This window comes from Osmerus eperlanus, chromosome 7 (genome assembly GCF_963692335.1).
Source record: "Osmerus eperlanus chromosome 7, fOsmEpe2.1, whole genome shotgun sequence".
In the NCBI taxonomy this organism is placed as follows: Eukaryota; Metazoa; Chordata; class Actinopteri; order Osmeriformes; family Osmeridae; genus Osmerus; species Osmerus eperlanus.
In genome coordinates, this window is record NC_085024.1 from 6,756,131 (window position 1) to 6,775,860 (window position 19,730).

General features: G+C 45.4%; 1 protein-coding gene and 1 long non-coding RNA gene across 2 annotated transcripts; both read left to right on the plus strand.

Annotated features, from left to right (window-relative positions):
• Positions 1–10,449: 10,449 nt before the first annotated feature.
• LOC134022971 (uncharacterized) lies at positions 10,450–11,540 on the plus strand. The gene is made up of 3 exons (XR_009930723.1): positions 10,450–10,579; positions 11,190–11,292; positions 11,484–11,540. It is a non-coding gene; the product is annotated as an uncharacterized LOC134022971 (long non-coding RNA).
• Positions 11,541–14,739: 3,199 nt separating this feature from the next.
• LOC134023812 (metalloreductase STEAP4-like) lies at positions 14,740–19,075 on the plus strand. Its single transcript, XM_062466173.1, has 4 exons — positions 14,740–14,757; positions 14,853–15,048; positions 18,365–18,630; positions 18,711–19,075. Exons 1-4 carry the CDS (start codon positions 14,740–14,742, stop codon positions 18,843–18,845), a joined length of 615 nt encoding a protein of 204 aa, XP_062322157.1. The 3' UTR covers positions 18,846–19,075.
• The last annotated feature ends 655 nt before the right edge of the window (positions 19,076–19,730 follow it).

Sequence of the window (19,730 nt, forward strand, 5' to 3'; positions counted from 1 at the left end):
CGCCGATGTTCACTATCACTGACTGAAAACTGAGATTTTAGCCCGGTATAACCTAACACCCGGGCACGGGCACAAAGGTTCCATGCGTGGACATATACAGAGGGTGAGTCTCCGCGAGGGCAACTCTACCAGTTGACACGGCTGGTTAAAGGCTGGTTGGCGCCGGCCCAATCAGTAGCCACAGCGTTAGAGACGATTGCAATCGACAAATGTTTGAGGGAGCTACCAACGAGTTTGCTCAGAACGGTGAGTCAGAGCGACCCACAGTCCATGGACGCCCTTGTAAAGGTTATTGACTCATGTGGTGCCACCGAAGCTCTGGTGAAGGCAGGGAGGCGAGAGAGGCCAGCGACAGGACCACCAGTCAGAAGAGACAAACGAGAAGGAAGGCTAACAGCAGAAAGAGAGAGAACAGGGACTGCACCTACCCCATGGCCCTTACAGTGTTTTCGGTGTCAGGCATTTGGACATATGGCTCGAAACTGCCCTATGATAGATGAGCCGATGCCAAAAGAGGCCCGCACACCGAGTCCCCCTCCCCCACATGCCAGAACCCCGCAGGTTCAAGGGACATGCTGGCATACAGAATTGGCACCAGCCCGGAAAACACCGGTGAAGATTGGGGGAATGGAAACGTACGCGTTCTTGGATTCAGGCAGCATGGTTTCCCTTATCCAAAAGACTATGACACACGACGGGGCAGCGGTAGAGGGGGAGGTGGCAGTCTCATGCATACAGGGGGCACTCAAGTCTAGCCAAGAGGTAAAGTAAGAATGATCACCCCTGTGGGACGAATCACTATGCATATGGGGTTCTCCACCAAATTAACGGTACCTGTATTACTGGGACGGGATTGTCCCATCTTTGACAAGCTGTGGGCGAACGCAGAGAAACACGAGAAGGAGAATAAGAAAAAATGAAGCAACCGGTTGCACATGGGTCTGGCCCATAGCCCTACGAATCAACACAAACCAAGGGAAAAGAGAAAGAAACAAACAGGACGCTGTGAGGGTTTCTTAGGGGAAAGAGAGGAAGAGGAAACGGCTAGGGGACATGTTCGATGTCATCCAACAGACGTCCAGCGACAAGACATTCAAGGGGTTTGAGAGTTCTGAGAAAGAGGATGGAACTGACACGTCGGAGGAGAATCAGGAACGGGAGGAAAGAGATCGATTACGGCAGGTCTTTGAGGAAATGACGCCTGAGGAGCCATGGCTGGGTTTTGAGGCAGATCCAAATGAAGACAGTACAGGACCCCCCCCTGGCCAGCCAAACGGGAGAGCTGATGGGCCAGTTTGGCACGGCACAACAAAGAGATCCCGAACTTCTGCGGCTGATGGCAAAAGTGGCAGTTATAGACGGGGTGAGACTCCAGGACGAGGGTGAGTTGAAGTTCCCTTTTTTTCCATAAAAAACGGTCTGTTGTATTGGACACGCAAGAGGAGGGGAGTTGAACATGAGCTATTGCTGATGCCTAGATCGTACAGGGACACAGTGCTGCATTTAGCTCATTCCCACGTATTAGGGGGTCACTTGGGGCGGGACAAGACAGAGGAAAGAGTGTAAGCATGGTTCTACTGGCCCGGGGTAACCAGAGACATGGCTCGATATTGCCGCACATGTGACAAGTGTCAGCGCACTGCTCCTAAGCCCCGTTACCGAAATCCCTTGATTCCCCTGCCGATCATAGAGACGCCATTCGAACGAATAGCTATGGATCTAGTAGGGCCACTGCCACGATCAGCAAGGGGACATCAATACATATTGGTGGTAATGGATTATGCAACTAAATACCCAAAGGCAATTCCTTTACACAGTATGGCAACGAAAGGGATACCAAAGGAGCTGTTGTTTTCAAGAGTGGGGCTGTCTGCTACTATCTTGACAGACCAGGGCACTCCTTTTTTGTCACGACTAATGAAGGATTTATGCAAACTGTACAACGTGGAACAACTCCGCACCAGTGTGTATCATCCACAAACAGATGGCTTATGCGAACGTCTGAATAAAACCATCAAGGACATGTTGTGGACAAAGACGGAAAGAATTGGGACATGTTATTGCCGCATTTGATGTTTTCTCTCAGGGAAGTGCCACAAGCATCCACAGGATTTTCACCATTTGAGCTATTGTACGGGCGCCCGTGTAGGGGCATATTGGATTTGGCCAAGGAGGCATGGGAAAATCAGCCCTGCCCATACCGGTCATTTGTAGAGCACGTAGTGTTAATGCAGGATAGGATGGCAGCTATATGGCCGGTGGTGGAAGAACACATGGCCAAACCTCAAGCTACACAGGCCCGGTCATACAATCGGACTGCAAACCCACGACAGTTTAAACCAGGCGATAAAGTGCTATTGTTAGTTCCATCTCCTCAGCATAAACCCCTAGCACAATGGTTGGGTCCCTATGAGGTAAAGGAGAAAGTGTCCCCGGTAACGTACACAGTAAAACAGGCAGGGAGACGACGAGCAGAACAGCTGTACCACGTAAACTTGTTGAAAGCCTAGGAAAAGACAGCTGAAGTGATGATGGGGATCGAGGGAATAGGAAAGGAGAAGAAGAGGGAAGTGCCTTTGAGCGAAAACTTGATATAGCATCAAAGGCGTGATATGGAGAGGCTGGTTTCACAAAACCTGAAGGTTTTCTCGACCACCCCAGGTAGTACCACTCTGATACAACATCACATACACACAGATCGAGGCGCTAAGGTGCATTTACGCCCCAATCGGATTCACGAGGCAAGACGGATAATTGCCAATGCAGAGGTTAGGGAAATGGCACGGTGTCATTGAGCAATCAACCAGTGCATGGTCCAGTCCGATCTTATTGGTTCCGAAACCTGACGGCTCGCTAAGGGTCTGTAATGATTTTAGGCCCCTTAACGCGGTCTCCCATTTTGATGCCTACCCGATGCCACGGGTGGATGAGCTAATAGAGAGGCTAGGGAAGGCCAAATTCATCTCCACTCTTGATCTCACTAAAGGTTACTGGCAGGTTCCGCTGGCTCCTGAAGACCGCCACAAGACTGCCTTTGCCACCCCAGATGGCCTCTTCCAATAAGTCCGGATGCCGTTTGGCCTACATGGGGCGGCCGCAACATTCCAGCGCCCGATGGATACCCTCCTGCGACCCCACCAGGCATATGCAGCCACCTATATCGACGACGTGGTGATTCACGCAGAGGATTGGGAGGATCACTTGATGAAGGTACGGGCTGTGTTAACGAGTCTGGAGGCAGCAGGGCTGACTGCCAACCCAAAGAAATGTCACCTAGGCCTGAACGAGGCGGAGTACCTGGGGTACACTATAGGAAGCGGACTGATTAAGCCACAGAAGGCAAAGACGGAGGCGGTGAGAGAGTGGCCGAGACCTACCACAAAGAAGGCGGTCCGTGCCTTCCTAGGATTGACGGGGTATTACAGGCGCTTCATCCCTAATCACGCGACCATAGCAACCCCGCTAACAGACCTGACCAAAAACTCTAAGCCAGTACAGGTGGTATGGACGGACGCTACAGAAAGGGCTTTTACTACCCTGAAATCCTTGTTATGTACAAACCCTGTGTTGAGAATGCCTGACTTTAACGCCCCTTTTACCCTGTTTACAGATGCCTCGGATACGGGGATAGTGGCGGTGCTGTCGCAGGGAGAGGAGGCGCATCCCATCGTATATATCAGTTGCAAGCTTTCCGATAGAGAACGGAAATATGCCACTGTGGAAAGGGAAGCCGTGGCTATTAAATGGGCGCTGGAATACTTTAGGTACTACCTTTTAGGAAGGAGTTTCCGCCTAGTCACAGACCACGCCCCCCCTAAAGTGGATGGCGGGACAGAAGGACTCCAACAGTAGGGTTACGAGATGGTTTCTGGCGTTACAGCCGTTCAAGTTTGAAGTCGTCCATAAGCCAGGGAAGTTGCATGGGAATGCGGACGCGCTGTCTCGCCGTGACCGTTAGAGCACGGCTGGCGCAAGACCCTCTGGGTCTGTCTTGGTGGAGGGGTTATGTAAGAGGACATAGGCCTGCCTCTACGGGGGGGTGAGGCTGAGTACAGGCGTCGCCAGAGTGACCAGGTGGGGCGAATCATGCTAACGACTGTTTGTACCCTGAAGGTGCTGGCTGAGGCTACAAGAGGGGGGAAGAAGGACGGAGTACAAAAAAGGTCTCTCCAAAGTTATGATGTGTTGAAGGAAGAACACACATAAAATAAAGCATTTTCTTTATTTCGAGTCTTGTCTCTGGTTGTTTCTTTCTTATTACACCGTCACAGTGGAGCCGTATAATATACGAATCATACAAACGCTCACAGAAGTTACCTTTGTTTCTTGTGCTCGCTCCCATCTTGTCTTTTCCCTGTCCTGCAGGCGGCTGTTTGACTTGAGAGGATGACAGCAGCTGGTACAGTGGTGTTGCCAACTTGGAGAAGTTTGGTATGTATGCTCTGTAATAGGAGAGGAATCCAAGTAGTCTTCTCAGGTCTCCTACTGTTGCAGGGGTCTTCTCTTTCAAAGCCAGGACAGGGGCTAATTCTGCAGGGTCCATGGTATATCCATCACTGGAGACCATACGTCCAAGGAAGGACACTTTTCTTTTTAATATTTCACACTTGCGTGGACTCAGCTTGACACCATGCTTCTGGTATCGCTGTAGCACTGTTCTCATGCACTGGAGATGCCCGTCAAAACTGGCACTGTGTACCAGATTATCGTCCAGGTACGGCTGACACATGACATTTCTAAGGCCACTTAAACACTCCTCCATATTTCTTTGGAATTCTGCGGGAGATGAGCTTAGCCCAAATGGTATCCTAATCCAGTGGTATAAACCCCAAGGTGTTATAAAAGCTGTTAACGGTTGACTTCGTTCATCTAGGGAGCCTTGGTGGTAGGCCTTACCTTCGTCCAGGACTGAAAACCAAGAGCTACCACCAAAAGAGTCCAGCATGTCTTGAATTCTGGGGATCGGGTGGCGGTCTGGGACTGATTTCTTATTTAACTCACGGTAGTCACAACACAGTCTCAGAGCACAATCCCGTTTTCTGACGCACACAATGGGCGAAGCATACAGCGACCTTGACTGAGTAATCCAGCCACGATTTAGCAGGTCTTGAATGTATTCCTTGACCTCTTGGTATAAAGGTTTGGGCACAGACATATAGGATTTCTTTAAAGGAGTGGTGTCGTGAAGTGTGATGTGTAACTTCAGGGATGGGATAAACCCAATGTCGTCATCGTTGTAAGAAAAGGCGTGACACTCCTCTCGCAGTATCCGCCTTACCCTCTCTTGTTGTGCAGGCTCTAAGTGGTCTACGTTCACCGGTGGATTCCAACAGCTTGGCTTCTCTTCCATTTCCTTGTTTGGCATAACATCTCTCTGATTGACTAGAAAGTTGTCATTGCTTTGTTTTTCAGTTGAAGTCAGCTGTTCGGACTGAACTGCGTATGCTGTTTTCACCATGTGAAGGTAACCCAGGACGGTGCGTGCATTTACTGTGATATCATATTTGTTTGTGTTCATGAGAGGGACTGGAACACACATAGACTTCCCTTTTGTCACTGTCACTAACCCTTCTTCTACAGACACCCTGAGGTAGGTTCAGCTGGTCACGGGACAAACAGCAGGCTTTGGCCCTTGAACTGTGTTCCCGCACATGCCCTCACATTCACAGTGGTCACCGTTTCGGCAGCCAAGCAAATTGTCCTTTTGCCAGTGCAAACAGTTCCAACGTCACACTCTGAATCCTCTTTCATGAGTTGTATCACTAACTTTGCCGTTTTGCAGGTCACAGAAAAAGCTTGACTTAATTTCTGACTCATCTGTGATGCTGTCTGCTTCTCATCCCCTTGGCTTATTATTGCTTGAATTACATTATACCCGATTATAGGCTGCTCGGCCACATTTGAGTCACTTGAGACTAACAAAGGGGCTAACAGTGGCTCTGATGAGCCCTGGTCTTGAGGTAGTCGGAATTCTACTTCTACCCAGCCTAAGAAGAGTATTTGAGTCTGATTTGCAGCAAGGCCAATTAAAGTACCTGGACCTAAAAGTTCTTCAATGGGGCACATTGGACAATGGGGCAGATGAGTCTTTCTCCATTCTTCATTAATAATACTGGCTTGTGCGCCGGTGTCCCAGAGTGCCTCCACTGGCACGTCATCAAAAAAACATTGTAATAGACACCGCTCACCGATTAGGTTATTCAGCCTGGTCTTGTGTTGAGGGGGGAGGTAACACACAGGATTGTGTTACCTGTCATTGTTCGGCTTGACGTAGCGTCCATTAGGTTCGGAGGTAGCTTACTTGAGAGAGGCGGCGCCTTCCAGCGAGGGGGCCAAGCTTCAGCTCCTTCAGGCGACACGCCCCCCCCAGTCTCGAACAGAGAAGACTCCTGATTTTCTTACGATTTCAAAGCCTAATTTAACATACTTGTCAGTGTTAAACTTTTTTTCATTCGAATTTGGATGGGTAGTTAATAACACATTATTCTGTGGTGTGGTGAACTTGAAACTCGTTTTTAATTCCACTTTACAGGATCTTTAAATGTATTTAGTGCTAATACAATTATTAAGCCTATTTTGAAAAATATGTTTATAATGTGACAATATGTCAGTAATCGTGTGATAACGAAAATGTGACTAGGCCTAGACTCAGGGGCGATTCTAGGATCAGACCTTTAGGGGTGCTCAGCCCCCAATGACAATGTGACATGAATACAGTGCCTTGCAAAAGTGCAAAACCCCCTTGCTAATAACAGGCATGCAAACAGGTCATGGGTGAAAAAGGTGAGAAGGATACGGCGAACCCCCAACCCTCTAGGGGGGTCCGGGGGCATGGTACCCCGGAAGAAAATTTATTAAATTTTAAAGTTAAACGCATGAATCTGGTGCACTTCGAGAGCAAAATTAAGAGGCTAGATCTATGTAGAATCTGTGCTCTTGTAAACAATGTCATGTACTTTTAACCATAAAGGCTTTTTTTGTATAGCATTGGTTCCAGAGCCAGTTGTAAAGTTAAGAAGCACGGGTAAAATGCTGTGTTGGCCACGGCCACGAACGTAGGTTATTTTGGTTTCAAAAAGGTGAGGAGTTTGCATGCCTATAAATCCCTAATTTCACTGGATAACAATTCATAGATTTAGGCCTATGTATTATTATGCTAAAAAAACAAAAGATGTCCCTTTCTTCATGAACTTTTTAATTATTATAATTTTTAGGGGTGCTGAGATTAAATTTAGGGCTGCTTGAGCAATAGTGCTATTTTCTGATTAGCTATTGTGTAGACCTTTTCTTTTTTTTGATTGGGTGATAAGTGGCAGGCTCGACTAAGAACTCCAGGGGAGACGCGCTTGATTCCTGCCGGTTCCATAGTGAGATAGGCGCGGCCAGAGAAATTTCGGTTGGGCGCTGCGGCATATTAAATATAAAAGGTTTTTCCGCGTGAGAAATACGATGTGTGGCGGGAATGCGTGACAAAAGACCGAAATGAGTGACTGTCACGCTCAATGCGTGACACTTGAGAGCCCTGCCGTATGAGTTCACCCTTTACACAACGCAAACTGCAACCTTTTGTCATTTTAATATAATTCATGTTTTGGTTTTATATTGGCTGGCTTCCCAGAATAGCTGAATTTGCAGAGCTAGCGAGCCCCAATTCCGTTTGCCATCATCTTTGCTATCGCCAGTTTACTCCAGATCGGCACACAGGTGCTTCAAAGTCACTAGAGACGATTTAGCTTTTGCAACGAGACAATTTAAGATAATTATGACAATGGTAGAATATAGTATAGTTCGGTTCAGTATCGCTAACCATGGCAAATGGATTTCGAAGAACTACAATATCCGTGCTGATCTTGGATTAAATTGACGATGCAAAGTTTCCATCTTTTGACGACGCCAAATGGAATAGGTGCTAGCTAATGTTTGCTCCATCGGTTTGTTTGCTAGCTATGCAAATGCAGCTAGCTTAGTGTGTGAGTGCTCAGTTGGTAACCCGCGACGTTACCTTCTGGCAACGTTGTGGCAACGTCATAGCAACGTTATAAAGGGAATGTTGCCAGTTGGTCCCATGGACAACGTTGCCGCGACGTCGTACCTTGGTCGGCTGGTTACGTTATTTTTAGACCCGTGGGCAACGTTGCCGCGACGTTGTACCTTGGTCGGCTGGTTACGTTATTTTTTGGTCCCGTGGACAACGTTGCCGTGACGTTGTACCTTGGTCGGCTGGATACATTAATGTTGGTACCATGGGTTAAGTTGCCGTTAGTCGCAGGACAATGGATCTCGAGTGCAATATAGTGGTTTATCCAGAGATGGAGAGATCACACTGGACTGCTCTCAGTTCTGACACTTTTGCAATGTAGCCATAGTCTACATGAATTTCAATCACACACAATATTAAATGTTGCACCCAGCACGTATAAATGTAGACAATGCATGTAATTCATGTGCAGCTTAGCCCCAGCATGTCATTGGTCATCAATTTTCTCATATGCAGAAACATAACTTTAATAAATAAAAGACTGAATTTGGAATATAATTTAGTCTTTCATTCTTTACTATAAACATGTACAAAAGCAATCAATGTGTGATGTGTAACATGATTAAGCAAATATTCTTTGTATAGCACACCAAAGCTGTATGACACACAATGCAAATTTGTGCTCCAATAATTTTGTAATACAAAATTGTTAAATGTGACCAAAAGGTAAGGTACTCTTAAGAGTTTCATTTCCAAAGACAAGTCATCACAGAATATTAAAATTCTTCCTTAGCAAACCTGCCCCTCAGTCTGCCCCTGAGCAACAACTTAGCGCATGCCCATTTCAACGCATCGCTGAAACTGGGGTTTCAGAAGCAACCGTCTTGTACAACCGTCAACCGTCTTGTACGCATTGGATTTCAACTGGAAATTAGCTACTTCAAAGGTGAGTTTCTTTACAGAAATAGTTTTAAATATATAAACATATTTTCAGAAATTGGATGGGGCATGCTATTACGTATATGTTTTAAATTGAGGCTATTTAGCCTGTTTATGTGCTATCAGATTCACATTGTTTACGTTACGGATTTTGCTAGCTAGAGGTTAAACCCTCCAGAATGTTATGTTGAAATACTGAAAATGCATAGGCCTACATGTTATCAAAGTTTAGCGTCTCACAAATCACCCACAAAAGAATCAGTGAAAATAAACGTTCAGAACTGTTAGAAAACCTTGTCCAAAAATAGTTTATTTAGCCCGGAATTTTCAAAGACTGTGGAGCTAGCGCGTGGCTGATCACGTTTTGATCACAGTCGGTCATGGCATGCACAGCAATGGCGTCTATAAAAGTATCATGTCACTAATTCTTCCAATTTGTACATGACATCTGTTTTTGGGTAAGTGTATTCGTTTTAACCTTTAGATGCGTGATTTCTAAATATTTCCGACGCTTCCACAAGTTATTTTTCCAAAACGGAAGCTAGGTAGCTTTAATTAGCTTCTGTTACCTAGCAACCTAGCATAATACTCGTACCAATGCTACTACTTGGAGGTATCAGATGGCTGAGCAATTAGGGAGTCGGGCTATTAATCAGAAGGTTGTTGGTTCGATTCCCGGCCGTGCAAAATGACGTTGTGTCCTTGGGCAAGGCACTTCATCCTACTTGTCTCGGGGAGAATGTCCCTGTATTTACTGTAAGTCGCTCTGGATAAGAGCGTCTGCTAAATGACTAAATGTAAATAGTTTTTGTCTATCGGAAAATAGTCGGTTGGAATGTTCAGAATCACACATGTGCAACGCTACACTGTGGGGCCCTGCTTTTGAACGATCACATATGTGCGGTGCTACTCCTTTAATATCAATATGCTAATACTATGTACATAAACTACATTCCACTTTCATTTCTGTACAGATGATCCTACCACCATCACTAGCACTGTGTCCCTTGGAAATTATGGTAAAGTAATGAATGACCGTTTATAACAGTGACAATAGTTGTATGAGCCATAGCAACCCTTAAGGCTATGTTTTGAAGCAAAAGCATGACTTAAAAATTTTGCATCACCAGATGCCATACCCCTAGGTGTCAACTGTGGTCTGGTGGAGGAGAACCCATAGGGGGCCCAGGAAAACAGCTGGCAGCCAGGCAAGTGCTAATATAAGACACTCAAAAAAAATACTCAAACCATTGCTAACTCATTGTAAGGCATACGTAAGTTGTTCTGATTGTGGGAGGAAACATATGTCAAAACAACAAATGTTGTCATACTAATGCTTTGTATACCCCATTCAGCTGTACCATCTTGGGCAAAGACCATTCAAGATAACATTTGTTATGTACATCAATGTTACAGCTAATCTAGAAGAACCACAGTGTATGCCAATCATGCAAACTCTTGTTTTACTTGTCCTTAATTACAGACACATGTTATGCTCCGGAAGATGGAGACATTGGAGGAGAACCAGCTCTCCTATTCAGGCGACTACAGGGCAGACACACTGAAGAGGTGCCAGTGATGGACCTACAGGTGGCCCAAACACAGGCTGAACTCCAAGACCTTGAGGAGCGCCTTAAGGTGCTGGAGTTCCGAAAGAGAGTGGTAGGTGTTTGGAGATGCCATGAACTATGGCTTATGTGGAAGAAATTGCGATTTCCGGTGTGCTTACATTATTCACTAATCAATAGAACTAGTCATTGGATACTAGTTAGTATGTTCTCATGTAAGCTTGCTATTAATAAGAGTAGATTGTGTCTATGTGTCAGGGTTAATAGATGTTCGGGATCAGGAGAAAGTACTGGGTAAACGTCCTTTGTCATGACTACAAGGAGAGCGCCAACTATGATCTCTCTAGTTTGAGTGGTCATGTGTTGGGAGCTGTGAATCTCTTCCTCTGAGACTGTTGTAACGTCATTACTGCCTGACTGTCACTATCTATGTTTACATTCCTGTGCCCTATAAAAGATGGTCCTCCGGCTTTCAGAGCGGAGAGAGACCTGGTTGAGACCTAAGCTTGGTGTTGTGTTGTCATTTATGGTCAGAAGACTGGTTTTCTCTCCCAATCTGCAGATTGATAAATACTTATTAAAATCCAGAACTCAACTGAACTTAGTCACTCCGTTTATGAAGAGACGGACAAAACACTTTCTTCATCATTTATACGCAGCGTTCAAATTGGTGCTGACAATAAGTTCATGACTTCTAATTGCAGACGCTGTGATGAAGTGGAAGACGGGACTGGGAGAGAAGGCTGTGGAGCTCGTCATAGCGGAGACACTTAAACACGCCCCGGCAGCCCATTCAAAACAAGCCAGGTGAATGAATCATGATTGCAGCTTCCATATCCAACCTTTCACATGGCTATGTGACAAAAAAATAGAATCCCATAATATTTTTTTGATGATGTATATTATTTTAGATGTGATTTTTTTATGACTTGTATAGCCCCTTTCACACATGCAATTATGTTGATAGGACACTAACTTATTTTGTGCTTCATTGTCAGGGCCAACAGACAGGACCTGTAGCGGGGACTGGCAGAAGATTTTAATTCACTGTTTGGCACTTTGTTTGAAATAAAATGACTGAATGTTACTGCTAATGGTAATGCTGCCTCGTTTATAATTAGCTTGAGTTAGGCTACACGTCACACAAACAAAGTCCTCCTAAAGTTGGCTACCATGTAGCCTATTATACAAGAACAAGTAGCATTTTGGGAAAATTAGGTCTGCATATGAACCGCCCCAATATAAGCAGTAGAATTGAGAAATATAGGTTACTTAATTAACGTTGCAGTTACGGACTGGCAACGTCACAAAATTACGTTGCCACGACGTCGCGGTTACGGACTGGCAACGTCACAAGATAACGTTGCGGTTACCTTCTGGCGTCCCACAGATGCACGGTCCCGCAACGTATGTTTGGTCATCGAGTGACGTTGCGGCAACGTAAGGGCAACGTAACTGTGTTAGCTGGGATGGTGCGATTAACTGGATTAATTTCACGTTAGCTACGTGCATTTCAGATGGTAGACACTCAAGTCACCTTGTCAGATAAGGAACACAACTACTGCATTGCTAGCTTCTCTCAGTCACTGACTCTAATTCAAACAGCTGGTGTTGTTACTTAGCTAGCTAGCTAACATAGTGACCAATGCAGGGAAAATGGTGACAGTTGTGAATGTTTAATTGCATTGAGTGGTTACTTTATAGATGTAGGACAGGACCGGGAGACTCGCGACCAGGTCCAGCGTTGGCCGACCGACGACCGGGCAGGTGCTGACAGCTCAAACCCCCCACAGCACAAGGGATGTGTGTGTGTGGGGGGGGGACAGAGAGAGGAGAGCAGGGATTAGAGAATGCCAGGAGCAGCTAACAGTTACAGGAATAATAGAATGAGATCCCCACCGGTCAAGTGTGGACTAGTGCAGCAATTTAACAGAGCAAAAAGGGGTATTTGATGCAGCCCCACACACCAAGACAGCGACAGTCCCCCTCGGTTGGAACATGAAATCTGTTCCAGGGGAAAGAACTATAAAATAAGTTATACTTATAGAATAAGGATGAAAGCAACCCGTCCCTCGTTGCCTCCAACTAGTAACAGAAACAATAACAGTAACAGTATACAGCAACGGAAACTATAACAGTAGCAATATACAGTAACAGATTTACTTTATTTGTAACATCTAGATGTAACATCCCGATGGGGCAATGTTAACATATAAGCTATAATTACAATTTAAAAGTTACATGTGATACACACATAGGCAAACACACACCCCAGATTTTTGCAGCTATAGTTCTTCGAGTTCTGATTTGTCTGGATTAAGAGTTGCTGGATATTCATCATTATTCTTCTGAGATTTAATAAAGGACAGGAGATCTTCCAAGTATTGCAAAACCTGTTCAGCCTCTTCACCCTCTTCAATTTCCTCTAAAGTCTTCTCTGCTAGCCTGATAAGAGCACGTCTTGAAAGGCTCTCGAACCCTCCCCTCTCTGGCTCCTTACACTTTAGATGCTGGCATACTAAAACTAGCTGAGGCTTCTCAAGAGTGAGCAATGCTTTACTGACTTGATCCTGTAAATCCTCCATTATTCTCTGTTTAGGTCTTCAATTTCTCTTCTAGGTTCGTCTTTTAATATGAAGCTGAATGTGGATGACTATCACGCTGCTTCTCCTGGCTGGCTCGCCAAATATGCAACACCCTCGAAGAATGACAGTTGGGTTTGTCTTGATCCACAGCAGGTAAACTGTGCTAGCAAGACTAGCTGTGTGTTAAAAGCCTCATTCATCTCTGTGGAACCCAACGTCTACAAAAGAAACCAATGTTCTTACATCTGTAATGACCCCCAAATTTTACATCCCGTCCAAAATGACAGTTTAACACACTGTTTGGTCGTTGTCTCTGGACAATAGATGCTAGATTAGGAGGAGGTTATCTTGACTTCCAACTGCAGTTGTTTACATTTACATTTAGTCATTTAGCAGACACTCTTATCCAGAGCGACTTACAGTAAGTAAAGGGACATTCTCCCTGAGGCAAGTAGGGTGAAGTGCCTTGCCCAAGGACACAACATCATTTTGCATGGCCGGGAACCGAACCAACAACCTTCTGATTGATAGCCCGACTCCCTAACCGCTCAGCCATCTGCCCCCCTGTAATGGGGGAAATTCAAGCGGCACTGTGTAGATCTGAGTAGTCAAGAGATGTGGGTTTATTACAATTTATTTTGCTTATACAGATCATGATTTAACAAAGTACTTTGTGATCAGTCATAACGAAGGAGGTGCTAGCCACAGGTCGTTCGCCAGAGTGATACAGAACAACCCCAAAACCCTGCCTTATATAAACTTTAGATCAAATGGTTTTTCTGAACTCTGTGATTGGTCAGCACTGCTCAGTGACAGTGACTTCATATCAAGTTCCCACGGTTCTTTAATGTGGCCTCTCTCCCCAAACCAGTAGATAGTAAAACCACAGGGGTTCACCAGTCAAATGGTCAACTGTCCTTTGTGTGGGCCACTTCAAACAAGTCTACAGGAAGGGTCAGAGCAGCAGATCACAATAACAATACAGTTGAATCCACATTGTCTCCAGACCAACTGTCTCTTCCTCCCCAGGTGACAAGAACTCTCTCAGGTCACCCAGACTTCCCGTCTCCTAGTTATAAAACTGCAAATGGCATCTCTACCAAATGGAGTTGACTCTTAATCAACTTTAGACTTCCGTTAAAACACATTCCTCATATATGAAACACACACATTAACTGTATTCCAAAATTTCCATGACACCCCCATGTTGTTCTGTGTTCTAATCCACATGCCATTTTGCCTGCAAGACACAGCCAAACTCTGTCACACATGCAAAGACACACTCAGTATGCCCCCACACACACGTAGACAGCCATAATCTACAGTACATACAGGAAGCAGTTTGCTACTTCTTCTATGAGAACTCTGATTTCTGAACTTTGATTTGCTGTATGACAACATATCTTACCATCGCATTCGAATGAATTCTGGCTCTCTTTATTAGATCAGTCAATAACGTTGGTCTAAAATGATTAGCTGTCAGTGTAATTTGCCTCAAATAGCTGCAAAGATCAATACGTACAGAAATCATCAATGACTTGATGCGTTTGTTTTTCTCTTTCTCTCCCTCTCTCTCTCCTACACACACACACATGCACACGTGATAAAACATAAGGATGTGTATTCAATGCAGTCAACACATTGCTGATGAGTTTTATCTTGTGGAAGGATGTCTCGGAAGGACAAGGTCAAGGATCACATGGTGTAACTGGATGGAACAGGGTTTGGCTCGGGAACAGACATCCACCCAGCCCTCTCACTAACCCTCAGCTCACTTGCCAGCATGTACATGGAGGAGAAGACCGAGTGTGTGTTCCTGTCTCCGTGGGGCCCCTGGGCCCCCCTAAGTGTGAGCTGGTGTGCATCTTTGGGACAGGGGACCTGGGCCGTTCTTTGGGCCAACGTCTTCTCCAGGCAGGCTACACGGTGGTGTTTGGTAGCAGGAGACCCCACACCTGTGGCCGTCTACGGAGCACAGGTACCTGTCTGTCTGACTTTCTGCCTGTTGGTCTGTTGTCTGTCTGTGTGGCTGGCTCCCTGCCTGACAGTCTCTGCCTGCCTGTTGGTCTCACTGTTGATCTGTTGGGCTCTCTGTCTGACTGCCTGTCTTTGCCTGTCTGTCTGTTTACATGCATGTCTGCTTACAGGTGTTGTCATGTTAATGATGCATGAACTTGTGTGAACTTGAACATGTGTTGCTGTAAATTTACAGGTCAAGGTTCATGCAGCAGCTGCCCAGTCAGCCCAGCTGGTCTTCATAGCTGTTCACAGAGACCACTATGGGCCTCATGTACTAGAACGCTTTTGCGCCCACTTCAGGCGTATTTGTTTCGCAATTTGCGCGTAAAAGCATGGCGAGGTATGTACAAACATGCCGCACTGAGGTAAAAGCGCAGACTGCCTGTCGCGGGAACTGAAAATGGAAAATTGCGCTTTTCCGTGTCATGCATATGCATTCACGGGAGGGTCAAGGCGAAAGTGGGAGTTTCCCATAAAGAGATGGGAGGGAATGCGTAAAGTGCGCCTAATTATGTATTCCGCGGTATGTACAAAACCCGCTTGTGAAAGCGCAACTCTATTTTGCGGTGAAAATTCTCCGCCTGTTAAAAGCAGGCGTAAACCAGGATGCGCATATGCCTCCTAGTGAAATGGCAGCCGTAACCCGAGCAAGACGAAGACATAGGCAAAATAATTGTTGCCACAAGGATCACACTTTTTGAGTTGAGTGAACACAAAATTATTACGCGTTACAGATTAAGCAGCCATGCAATATTACAGTTACTGGAAGAAATCAAAGATTACATCGAATCTCCGACTCAGCGTTCACATTCCATTCCAGCAGTTGTTAAACTCTTCGCTACATTACAAATATTGGCATCAGGATCACTTCAAACAGTCATTGCTGTTTTGACTTTGGTGGCTGATCCATGATAGAAAGAAGGAGGCCCATTCAATTGCTCGTTTAAATGCTCGCAATGTACGGTATAGTGGGCGGAGAAAGGTGCTGATTACCTGATGACCTGCAGGTTTCGTAAAAACTACGTAAACTGAAGTATCACAGAGTGCGCAATCTGCGGGTTGGCCATGGCGCTAATAACGCTACGTTTGCGAATGTACTTACATGAGGCCCTATGACTTCCTGGAGTCTCTAGGAGCACAGCTAAAGGGGAAGGTCAGCTCTCAATATCCTCATGTCCTCCTCATGAATATTTATAATCTTTGATAATCTTATTGGCGAACATCAGCTGTTTGTGATTGAGTTAGCTGATAACTCAATCACAATCAGAGGGGAAATAGGTGTGTAGGAGAGGGAGGGGCTGAGAGAAGAGAGAGAGAAAGACAGAGGGCCTCATGTACTAACGCTGTTGTGCCCACTTCAGGCGTATTTGTTTCGCAATTTGCGCGTAAAAGCATGGCGAGGTATGTACAAACATGCCGCACTGAGGTAAAAGCGCAGACTGCCTGTCGCGGGAACTGAAAATGGCAAATTGCACTTTTCTGTGTCATGCATATGCATTCACGTGCGCCTCTATTTTGTGGTTAAAATGATGCGCCTCTTAAAAGCAGGTGTAAACCTGGATGCACGCAGGTTTCCTTGCATATGCCTCCTGGTGAAATGACAGCAGTAATCCGAGCGAGACGAAGACATAGGCCGAGGAGACGATTTGAAAGGATCACACTTTTTCAGTTGAGTGAATACAAAATCATTGTGTTACAGATTAAGCAGCCATGCAATATTACAGTTACTGGAATTTGTAATTTCGGTCCAGATTGCATTTTTTTAAATTCCAGCCTTGTATAATATTTAAAAACTCTGTTTCCTAGTAATGCAGTTTACAATGATTAATGACAGTGTACACATTATTGCACATGTTGGTTAACAGTCTGATGGCAGAGGGGATGTAGGACCTACGGAACCATTTACATTTCGAGTGCCGCAATGTATGATGAAGCAAGGATAGCATGAATACTAACTACACACACGCACATTGTAGGTAAACACGCATGTGCACACACTGACACACGCATATGCACACCCCAAGGCACACGTAAGTATAGTATACACATACTCACACAAACTTTGTGTTGAGATGAAACCAACATTCCAGCCTCAGTTCCAGAACTTCAGAGAGAAACACAAACACATTCAACCCTCCTGAGAGCAAACCTGATTCTGCCTCGCATTCTTTTAAAACATACACACCCTCACATTCTCATCACACACACATACACTCATCATAGGCACATACACACTGATCACAGATACACACGCACACACACTTAACCCTCGTGCTGCCTTCGGGTCACATGACCCAAAGGTTCATAACGAACCATTGTTGTGTTTACCCAATTTTACCCAATACAAAAACAAATAAAAATAATTTTCTTTTAACCATTCCAATGTGGGGGGTCTGAGACAGCCCGACAGTTAAAAGAAAATGCTTCACTTTGTTTTTGTATGAGGTAAATTTGTCGCAATACGACGGTGGGTCACAATGACTGATGGGTCAGAATGACCCGAAGATAACACAAGGGTTAAACATACGCACACACAAGCACACACACATTATCACTCACATCCTACTGTACAAGGCTGTTGTTTGCGTGTAAATGTGTGTGTGCACACGCGTGTGTGTTACTCCCTGGCTGGCAATTTGATTAGATCCACAGTGGGGTTGTGCTTGCGTCACATTCAGATTGTGGTCTTGTCTGTCTCCTCATCCTCTAAAACTTGTGCTATTCCTCTGCCTGAAAGATCTGCCAATCAAACTGTACACACACACACACACACATTCACACTCAGAAAAAACAACAGTAGATTTACATAAATACATAGTCTAAAGAACTTTTTTTTCCACAATCTTCAGTTTATCTAGAGTTTAGTGTGTGGGTAAAGAAGCCTGGTCTGTCAGTATGTTAGCAGGTTCTGAAATGCCCGGATTGGGGTCAATTCTCTTTTCCAGAATTGAAAGTGATTTAATTTCTTCAAGTTGTGCAAATGTTTCTAAATATGTTAAAAAATCAGATCAATACTCCATTTGAATGCCTTTTTCTGTTTTGTATGTGTGGGTGTATGGGTATGTGAAGGATGCATCAATTGTAGATGCACAGTGTAACTTATGCCCAGTGACTGTGTGTGTGTGTGTGTGTGTGTGTGTGTGTATGTGGTATTCATCAATTGTATAGCTGACACCCAGTGTGTGTGTTTGTGGGTGAGAGTGTGCATGTGTGTGTGTTCCAGAAGTATACACCAACTGCATAGCTGATGCCCTGTGTGTTTCTTCAGGTGTAAGTGTGTGGGGACAGTGCGGAGGCCAAGCAGGGCGTGGTGGAGCTAGCCACCAGGCTGGGCCTCAGCTCACTGGACCGGGGCTGCCTTTCCTCAGCCAGGGAGCTGGAAGACATCCCCCTGCAGCTGTTCCCTCAGTGGAGGCTGCGCCTGGCCATCGGCCTCACCGCCTCCTTCTTCTTCTACTTGCTCACCAGAGACGTCATCTACACATACGCCACCCAGGGAAAAGATGTCTCCTTCAGAATCATAGTATCCCTGGCCAACAAGGTAGCACACAGCTACAGTCTTATTTAGATGACTGTATTCCATCTTGGTAATCTAATCCGTGTGTGTGTGCGTGCGAGAAGGTGTTCCCCATCGTGTCTCTGATCATGCTGTCTTTGTGTTACCTGCCTGGTGTTCTGGCAGGGATCCTGCAGCTCTACAGAGGGACCAAGTACAGGTCAGACACCTGCTTGATACTCAGCACTGATAGGCTGTAGGCCGGAGGAGAGAGGCTCTTTTCAGACAGGGTATTGGTTAGACCTGTGACTATATCCCAGTCCTCGTGCCCCGCTGCCACATGTTTTAGATGTTTCACTGCTCCAACACACCTGATTCAAATGAATGGGTCATTATCAAGCTCAGCAGAATAAGGTCTGTTGGAGCAGGGAAACATCTAAAACATGCAGGGCAGGGGGGGCACAAGGACCAGGATTGAGAGCCACTGGGTTAGACAGACTGTGATGTGTTAATAAAATAAAATAAAAATAATAAAATAAAAACATGTCTTCACTGTGGGAATCTGAAGCCAAGAGAAAGAGAGAGTTGAGCATTGGGGGGTCAGGTGGCTGAGCGGTTAGGGAAGCGGGGGAATGTCCCTGTACTTTCTGTAAGTCACTCTGGATAAGAGTGTCTGCTAAATGTAAATGTATTGCACTACTCAAGTCATTCTTTGATGAAGAAAAGAAAATCTAATGAGACCTGTTGCTAAAGACTATAAAAAATCCATAAAAAAACAATGTGCCAAAATCTTTGAACAATGTATCTATATATATCTATCTGGTGAAGGGCTGTAGCATGGGCCAACATAATTATGACCATGATTCTTCATTAGGCTCCTTAACATCACTGCAAAAAAGCTGCAGTTCCTGTGCAGACAGGAGAACCTAGCAGAACAACCATCTCTCCAACTCTCCATCGTAGCCAAAGCCCACCTGAGAGGTCACAACAGCTAGCCAGACTCGTTAGATCAGAGAGGTATATTAGCATCGCATCGTTTGAGTATCGTAAAAGTCGAGACTTCAGGACCCCAGGTTCTGGACTGAATGGAGTGCTACATAGATGGCGTTCTGCTAGGTTCTCCTGTCTGCACAGGAACACTGAAG

Coding starts and splice junctions, on each gene's coding strand:
- LOC134023812 (XM_062466173.1), top strand. Junction 15,049..18,364: donor TGGCCGTCTACGGAGCACAG/GTACCTGTCTGT, acceptor TTCAGGTGTAAG/TGTGTGGGGACAGTGCGGAG. Junction 18,631..18,710: donor TAGTATCCCTGGCCAACAAG/GTAGCACACAGC, acceptor GCGTGCGAGAAG/GTGTTCCCCATCGTGTCTCT.